Genomic DNA, 9,808 nt, shown 5'->3' on the forward strand with positions numbered 1-9,808 from the left:
GAAAGACACATTTGTGTGATGCTGCGTATAATGATTCTAGTTCAGGGGGTCTCAACCTTTTTCTTTCTAACCACCTCCCCCAACAGGCTATAAAACTCCACAGCCCACCTGTGCCACAATAACTGTTGTTATGCACACAAAAGCCAGGGCCAGCATTAGGGAGTAGCAATCAGGGCAGTTGCCCTGGGGCAGTTGCCCTGGGCCCCTCGCCGCGGGGGGATGTGCAAAGCTAAGTTGCTCAGGCTTCGGCTTCAGCCCCATGCGATGGGGCTTTGTCTTTCTGACCTGGGCGCCAGCGAGTCTAAGGCCAGTCCTGCTTGGTGGACCCCCTAAAATCAGCTCCCGGGCCCCAGGCCCCTGGTTGAGAAGCACTGCTCTAGTTAACTTGTATATAAACTGCCTGTTGTTCCCTTTCCTCAGTCTCAATTTGCTTGTCTGTCCTTAGATTTGAGGTCTTAGATCAGGGGCTATCCTGTTTCAGTATTTGGAAAGCACCTGACTCATACTAGGCACTGCTGTAAGTAATTAATAAAGTCAAAAGTAAAGGCCAGTACAAGAGCTTTGCTTTCTATTTTCCCCTTTAGGACAGCAAAACCCAGTAGTAAAACAGCTGCTGCTAGGAGAGATTCAGTCCTTTTTTGTAGTTAAAAAGTGGGACTCTTTAAAGACAATCAATGGTGTGCTTCAGTAAGAGTGAAGATCTGAGAAGTCAGGAAGTATAGCATTTTCAGTAAATAAATTGATTTACTTTGGTGTGATACTGTAAACATGAGACCCGTATTCATGAAGCAATCTTCTGTGGGTGAAATGAAATGTATCTACAAAGGTATAAATATTCTCCATACTGTGTGTGTGAGTAAACTTTTCTGATGTCCTTTAAGATGAAAGGTGCCGTCTAAGACACCTGTAAGATATTAAAATATTAGTATAAGTGAACTCTGAATTTTACAAAGGTCTCAAGGGACACGTGATACCTATGTAAAATCAGGGCTTCAGGTGACCCGTGTTCCCTCAGTTATAGGCTGGCTGAGTCAGGAGAAAAGGGTGCTGAAGCTCCACAAGGCTGAAGCTAAACTCCAATGGCACTCGTAATTTCTGCAACAGGGGAGCTCTGAAGTTCTGCTGGAGCAAATCTAACCCCCTGCAGCAGTAGGGCTCTGCTCGACCCCTGCAGGTGATTAAGAGCTCTGCATGGTTAACTACACTCAGTAGCACATCAGATTAATAACAGATAACTTGAGTTTGAATATCTAGCTCTTGTATAGCACATTTCATCCATAGATTTCAAAGGGCTTTACAAAATACTGACCACCCGATCAATATCATTCCCATTTTACAGATGGTGAAACTGAGGCAGAGAGGTAAAGTGACTTTCCCAAGGCCACCCAGTAGGCCAGTGACAGAACCAGGAATAGAACCCAGCTCTGTTATATCACAGTCTGGTGCTTCATCCACTACGCAGCTCTGCCTCACCCATAAAACAGGGGTTGCAGTGTAGAAAAAATCATTTAATGAAAGAGGTCATTTTGTGCTATTCAGATGGAACCCAAATAAAGATGAGCTGCCTTTTCTATTTTCCCTGCCCCCCCTTTTGTTTACAAGCTCTATAGACACTATGTTGGCCTCATAATTAACAAAAGTATTCCAAGTAATTAGACTTGAGACTCTACTACCTCAAGTACAACCTTATTCTGGAGTGGGGAGAATATTCTCTGATCTGTATCTGCAAACCTACAGTCCTGCACCACTGAAACAGGACCCATCATCTCTGTTCCATAGAGACTGAAGAAAGATCCTTTAACGTATCCCCTTTATGCTATTTCAGAAGACTTGATTTTGTATTTGTAGTTTTAGTCTTTCTAGTGCATCAGTGTTTTACCAAGAAAATGAACAGCCTGTAGGCAGTGTAAGCCCCTGATTCAGCAAGGCACTTAAGCATGTGCTTAACATTAATTAGGGACTTAAGTGCTTTGCTGAACAAGGGCCAAAGTATTGTTGTAGGTGAGAAATTAGAACATAGCTTTTAAAATGTGCTCCTAGGGAGGAGGGAAGAGACGTGACCTTTTAAAATAAAGCAACAGACCGGTGTTTCATAACAGCTACGTCCTTTTATAGATATAAGTGGTACTGCTCAAACATCTGTTTTTGCTGGCTTTTTCATAGGGAATTTGCATACGCTTATACATATGCTGATCCAGAGACACCGCCAGGTTGGCACATTCACCAATAGTTCACCCTGCCCGTGGTGCTGTATAAAAAATACTTCTGGGACCGTATTGCAGCCATGTGGCTTGCTGGTGTGCTGAATTCCCCCACCTCCTCTTCACCTGTGTATTTCTTCACACACAGCCTTCTTACTCGGACTATGTGCAGGAAAAAGTGAATTTCACCCTTTGAGAGCTCATGCAACAACAGTAATCAGCACGATTATTACTGCCATTATATATTGTTCTATGATACACTTTCCATTCTTTGCACTGTATTTTTTTGCAATTTGGTTTCACAGTCAGAGCAGAGCTAAGTTGTCCGCTGATGTACGATGCTGCAGTAGTGTGTCAATATAAAAAAATCAATATTGCTACCCAGACCGGTACCTATTCAGCTGTACAGTGCACACAGCCAAGTAAGGTGGTGTCCACATTTGTCTTCCAAAAATAAAGAAGCGTCTTCAAATTCAAATGCTGTCATACAACTGTATTGCTCTCTGATTTGTGATTGGTAGTTTGTTACATGGTGTACAGAAACTGCACAAATTGGATCCAGTGTGACTAGCTCACGCTGGTAGATTTTCTTCCCCCCATTAGTTGAGCTATAAGATTTTTCAGACTAGTTTTTCAAAAGATCAGGACCCCACCGGCTCCCACTTCGGCATCTTAAAGAAATGGAAAGATTTTCAAAGCACTCAGCACCCAGCAGTTCCCATCATTTTCAGGGTAGGGGCTGCATTGCGCACACCAATGAACAGCTGGCCGTACTTGTTTATATTATCTTTTGAAGATTGATACCAAGAGCTGTCAAAGGAGAGAAAATGTTGTTCTCACAGGCCAGGTGTATTAGAAGTAACCGAAGGGCACAAAGGTCTGACAGTTTACCTATTTCATTAACATCAGATCAAAAGTTGACACTCTATATGGACCTTCAATCTCTTTTCTGTGAATAACTGCAAAAGAGGCACATCTGAATGCACCTGCACCCTTCTACATGTCTATGTGGTATATGTGAATAAGAGCTGTTGGTTGTAAAAATGAATGTAAAGTTATGTTTTATATTTTCTTTGGCCCTGCAGGTTCTCCGGGAAAGGCAATTGACAATTCAGCCAGCAGTCAAGAAAATAATTTAGGGAGCCCAAACAAGGCTGAAAAATCAAGTCAAGCCTCTCGAGAGCACCATTCAGGAAGAAAAACGGCAGGGGGACAAGTGCAGAAAGGAAGCGATGAATCAGAGAGTGACTTTGAATCTGATCCTCCTTCTCCCAAGAGCAGTGAGGAAGATGAAGAGCAGGAGGATGAAGATGTCTTACAGGGGGAGCATGGAGACTTTAATGATGACAATGATACAGAACCTGAGAACTTAGGCCATCGGCCTCTCCTTATGGACTCTGAAGATGAGGCGGAGGAAGAGGAAGAAGAAAAGCAGAGTTCTGATTCCGATTCTGATCACACCAAGGGAAAGCCCATGGAAGGGATCCCTTGTGGTAGATACAGAGAGGTGGGTGGCAGTCGTGAAGACAAAGAACCTAATGTAGCACTCTCTTCCTTGCCTGAATTACCAAGTACTGTGGCCAAGGTGAGCCCTGGCCAAGAATTTGATGTGTTTGGGGCTGTCCCCTTCTTTGCTCTTCAGACTCAGCAACCTCAGCCAAGAGAAGAGAGTGACACAGATTTCTCCCCTCAGCCTGCTTTTCTCAGCCTGAGGCAAGAGCAGGATGACTTTGATGTCTTCACCAAAGCCCCATTCAGCAAGAAGGTGGCCCAGCCAGATGGCCCGGTTGTAGGAGCTGAGACCCAAACCTCCCCTACTTCTCCCCGAAGTGTGGATATTTTTGGCTGCACCCCTTTCCAGCCTCTTCCCACCCCAAAGAGCAGTGAAAGCAGAGAGGACCTCTTTGGTCTTGTCCCCTTTGAGGAGATTACAGGGAGCCAGCAGCAACAGAAGGTGAAGCAGCAGCGGAACCTGCAGAAACTCTCCTCCCGGCAAAGACGCATGAAACAGGAGGTGCCCAAAAGCAATGGGAAGCGCCACCATGGCACCCCAACCAGCACCAAGAAGGCTTTGAAACCCAGCTACCGCACCCCAGAGAGAGCCCGCAGGCACAAAAAAACTGGCCGCAGGGACTCCCAAAGCAGCAACGAATTCCTAACCATCTCAGACTCCAAGGAAAACATAAGTGTTGCATTGACTGACAGCAAAGATCGAGGCAACCCTTTGCAAGCGGACGAGAATCTGCTGGACCCCTTTGGAGCCAAACCTTTCCACCCACCAGACTTGATGCGGAACCCACAACATCAAGGACTGGGTGACAACCGTGGGGACCATAATATAGTAGTGCCTGGTAGACCTAGACAGAGCTCCCTGCATGGGGCCGTTCACAGTGGTGATGGGCTAAAAACAGATGACTTCGGTGCAGTGCCCTTCACAGAACTGGTTGTGCAGAGTGTAACACCACAGCAGGCCCAGCAGCAACAGGCATTAGAGTTAGATCCATTTGGGGCAGCTCCATTTCCTTCCAAACAGTAAAGGCTTCCACCAGATTATTTCTCGTTCTCCGCACTATTTAACTTTGTTTTTAAATAGTGTAATAATCCATCTGGTTGAATTGACAGGAAACTGATTTTTCGTACAGTTTATTCAGCCTCGGTACTGCATGCCCAGCTCTCCCCAAAAATTTAAAATCATGTGTTTTTGTATCATACAAAACACCCAGAAAAAGGAGGAAGCATTTCAATAGGACAGCACATTTCCAGAGGAATCAGACGTGAGCTCTTATTTCAGCCACTGACTTTGTAGCCATGAAATATACTGTTCTGCACTTTTGCATGGCCTTTCCACTCATAGGCAGTGCCAGGGGAAAAACCAGGGAAGAAGGTCTGCCATGATGCATCCAGCAAGTCTGATGGAATGGACTCCTTCCATGATACAAACCTTTGACTCTGAGACCTGAGATAATACGTATCTACTGGTATCCAGGATCTGCTGGAAATTTTTCAGTCTCCACCTTCTAAATGAAAGCTCTTTTCTAATCCTAACCAAGACACCTACTCAAAGGATTGTGTGTCTCAAGATTGTGGAGTGTGGTGGTGGCTTGAGAACTGGTGCACAAGTAGAGGTGAAAGGCAATTTTTGTGTGCCTGAGCATAAATGTTTTTACAGTAAGTGCCATTAATGTAAAATAGCAAATTGAAAGTCTCGAGTTAAAACTAAAGATATAGAGAATATATTGGTTTGCTAGATAAAATCCTGGGTAACAAAGTAGCAGGGATACAGCCAGCGTTTGCAGCACTTTGAAGACTACACAGTACACTTGACAAGAGGGGCTGATTTACCTGGGTCCCATGTCTAGCACAGCAGGAGTATATCAGATCATCAGTACAATGGGCAGCAAGTGCAAACATGTAAAGATTACAGAGTGGCTTTATTCAATTAGGGTGTGCACCTGCAAATACCACTACTTTCTCGTGGATTTTTATTCCAAACAAAATCTGTGTATACCTTAGAAACTGTTTTTAAACAACAACTATGAAATTGTCGCATAATATTCTTTTCAGTTCTGACAACTCTGTTATTGTAATTAGTCTGATTTATAAGAGTTTCTGCTAAATGCACTGAGCTATGAAGAAGCTATACCGTGAAACCACAGTTTCAGAAGAGCAGCAGTAAGCAGCAGGTAGCTTGTAGATGCTGATTACTATTCTGTCAGTAAACTGCATTTCACACCACAAGGCCTTACAGACAGGACCCACTTCCTGCTACAAAGTACCTCTAAGCCAATAGGTGCACATGAGATTGCTAAAAACGTATACTACACAGTATGTCATGATGGGCTGGTGATGCTAATCCACTTGGTGAATACATGATTTAGCTGTTCTGTTACAAAAGAATATACTAGCTATATATGGGCCTGAATCTCCACTGTCTTGTGCCTTGTGTCTAGTCACTTACACCTATTGCAAAGTGAACAGAAATCAGAATGGTGGTATTTGACACCCATTTCACACTCATTTTTCACAGGTGTAAATGACTAGACACAAGATGGAAGGAATTGGGTCTTCTGTGTTTATTTCAACATGGTATATCTTCCTCTGAATGTTGACATTTTGCACAAAAAGCCCATTTTAAATTATTTGAGACAAATCAATGGATAAATGAATTGTATATACAGATGCAGTGAGTGTTCCCTTCCTACCCACCTGTCCACGCCCCCCCCCACACACACACATTGTGGATTAGCTAAACATCTAGATTAACACATTTCTTCTGAAAGTCTTATTAATAAGACACATACAATTAGGTGCAGACTCCTCCATAGATTTTTTCCAGAGGAGTCTGGCTCTTTTCACGCACAAAAAGAAAAAGGGGACTTCTTAAAACAAATGGCTGCTCTCCTTTGATAGCTTTATTCCATTTTATTTGACTGCTTTTTTGGATTGACTAGAAACCATCTGTAGCTAAAGTATTCATGTCTCTGGTTTTAGGCATGAGAAATAAGAGCTGCATACATGGGTCTTTATCTCTTCCTCTCTTTTTCCTTTATTCTGACAAAACAGATGAAATTCAAATACAGAGTCTTGCTGAGTTAGGGATGTCCTCGTGATAAAATGTTTAGCTTTGGGAAAGACAGTTAAAAATGGGTAACCTCTATCTATCTGCATCTGAATATTCCAGTTCTTTTAGGCTCTATCCCTGTTATTCTTTCCTATTCTTGTGCCAGGAAGCAAATGTCGAGCTTGCGTTTTTTTCTGGCTCTCAGATTAACACTGATTTACAAAAAACCCACCAAACTGCTTTTATTGAAATTTTACGCACCTACCTAATTAGTTCTTGGAAGATGTTAATTCCAAAAGTGAACAGATGATCAGATTACTCATGGGGGTAAATCGTGTAATGTGGACTCAGAAATTATAGTAAATCATGTCTAGAACACTCTGGTCATTGCTTTCATTTGTGTAGAATGATCTTAACTACCTGCAAAACATTTGTCTTAAATTGGAAAATTCATTTTTTAGTCTTAGATCTATCTCACACACAGGAATTATACCTCTGAATTTAACAGTCTGCACAAAGGGATTCTTGACTCTGCTCTTTGAAGTGAAAGGGAGTTTGCCTTTGACTTCAATGGGGGGAACATTGGAGCCCCAAAAAGGTTATGTACTAAGATAACTCTTTCCTGGATTATCAATTAAAATGAGCATAGAAGGCAGATTACTGTCATCCCAATTGGATTTCTTTTCTAAGACTTTTATTCTGAAACATGTTTAAGTTGGAGAATGTTTTAAATGTTTTCATCTTTCTTTTCTCGCAGCAGAAGGAAGGTATATGTTAGATTAAATGAGACTCAGTAATGAAGTCTCATTTAAGGGAAACAAAAATACTGTAAAACCAAGTTATTCCAAAATTCTCTGGCCTTTCATTATTATGGCCTTTCCTTCCTAATGGCCTTAATATACCTTGATTTATGTACTCTGTTTATTTAGCAGATCCTTTTCAGAAATGACTTATTTTTAACATGTTTCTGTAGTGACAATGATTTTTTGGTGGCGGTGGTTAAGAGAGACCATATTTGCATGCCTTACAAACCTGGCTTTGCCTGGTTGGCTGTGCAGTAGACTTGGCCTGTGGAGATACTGACCTTGAGTTTAATTTCCATTAAGATCTGTTAATGGAACCAAAGTAACTGATGTCACTGGGGAAAACAGTATACCTTTGCCTGTACTGTGTGTGTGTGTGTATGCATGTATATATTTTAAAAAGGATTATTATGACCAAATACTGGAAAAAACATACTATGATAAGTACCATGATGTTGTATAAGACAATGATAGAAAGGTAGGGAATTGTCACTTTTTTTTTGGTTACCCAGCAGGGAGTATCGTTTTAGGGTTTGATCCTTCCCTCTGGAACAGGGATCGGCAACCTTTGGCTTGCGGCCCGCCAGGGTGAGCCCCCTGGCGGCCCTTGCCGGTTTGTTTACCTGCCGCGTCTGCAGGTTCGGCCGATTGCAGCTCCCACTGGCCGCGGTTTGCTGTGCCCGGCCAATGGGGGCTGCGGGAAGCGGCGAGGGCCGAGGGATGTGCTGGCTGCCGTGTCCCGCAGCCCCCATTGGCCTGGAGCGGCGAACTGCGGCCAGTGGGAGCTGTGATCAGCCGAACCTGCGGATGCAGCAGGTAAACAAACTGGCCCGGGCTGCCAGGGGGCTTACCCTGGTGGGCTGCGGGCCAAAGATTGCCGATCCCTGCTCTAGAATATAAAAGGCAGCAGGGGAGATCTTCACAAATCAACTACTTTCAAACTGCAGTAGATCCAAGCAGATTAGGGAACGTAGTGCCATGATAGCAGTCCACACAGTCCATCAGTGGACAGCACGCTAGCATGATGTAGATTTACACCCCAGCTGGCAATGCGCTAGCTGTTCGTCTTAACAAGCGTTGAGTGGATTTTCTAAGATTGCACATCTTGTCAGAAGGTACTAACAAGCCCTTCATGGCTAAGGGCAAGAGTCACTGAAAATAAGTCTAGCTTCTCTGCAGACCCCAAAGCATCAGATTTGGGAGATCTGCATTGCTTTTTACTAGCTTGCACAATACAAGAGCTGGACCTAGTTTAGTGTGTCCCACACTTACGGAAATACCTTTTAACATGTTCCAGCTAGTCAGATGAGATACCCACTGTGAAAATAAATGGATACTTTGACTACTGTGAGAATAACAAATAGAGTTTATCTGGAGGTTTTTATACTATACGGTGTGTTTTTATATATATAAATATACACATGCACTCACACATTACATATCTCTTGGAGTTAGTGATTTTTTTTTTTTTAAGTATCATTGCAAGCCACAATCATTTTCATGTGACTGGAAAAGAGAATATGAACATAAGCCATTAAAAATGCCAGGAAGACATGAGAAAAATGCCAGGTGGTGGGTGCCCAGTTATTTTTCTATAGTACTTCTTTCAAAAGGAAAATCAAATAATTGTGTGTGTACCAAGTTTGTTTGTGTGACTAGGGCGTCCTCTAATAGTAAACAGCATACAAGCTATTTTTAAATTGCTGGCATACAGCTTTAAGTGCACTTTCCTGAATTACACTTCCATTTCTTGTTAGACTTGAAGTTTCTAAAGCTTTTTTGTGTACCACTAAACAGAGATCTTTAATTTTTCTGTGAAATTGATGTACATCATAAAATACTTGCGATTGTTATTAAAAAAATAATCAAATGTGATACTGATTTTGCAGACCTCCTTAAACAACTAATTGTGTAATATCATATTCCTGATGAGCTGCTGTTAACGTTATCCATTTAATCACTAATTGAGTTTTACGGCATTTTACCTTTTCACTGCTACAGACTTGATTTTGGTCCCTAGTTCATTTTGTTTGAAATATTTTTTTTCTTATTGTTTATTATATCTGCTGCCTAATAATCTGCTTTCTCTTAAAGCAGTAAATCCCAGTGGATTACACATTCTTTTATAATTCCATGAATGCAACATATTTACTTGACTCCGTCCTGCAGAAGATTTTCATATGTGAACATTCAGATTCTTAATAGGGAAGCCAAATGTTTGCAATTTCCATTACTGGCTAGAA

General features: G+C 42.3%; 1 protein-coding gene across 1 annotated transcript in view; it reads left to right on the forward strand.

Moving 5' to 3' along the window:
* BMP2K (BMP2 inducible kinase) overlaps positions 1–8,367 on the forward strand; it is a 108,875-nt gene extending 100,508 nt beyond the window's left edge. The window contains exon 16 of the mRNA XM_084626903.1: positions 3,287–8,367. Within this exon, the coding sequence (XP_084483029.1) occupies positions 3,287–4,737 (1,451 nt within the window). The 3' untranslated portion in view covers positions 4,738–8,367. The remainder of the gene's footprint in view (positions 1–3,286) is intronic.
* Positions 8,368–9,808: the final 1,441 nt, after the last annotated feature.

Source organism: Lepidochelys olivacea, assembly GCF_965140295.1.
Source record: "Lepidochelys olivacea isolate rLepOli2 genome assembly, chromosome: 4".
Taxonomy (NCBI): domain Eukaryota; kingdom Metazoa; phylum Chordata; order Testudines; family Cheloniidae; genus Lepidochelys; species Lepidochelys olivacea.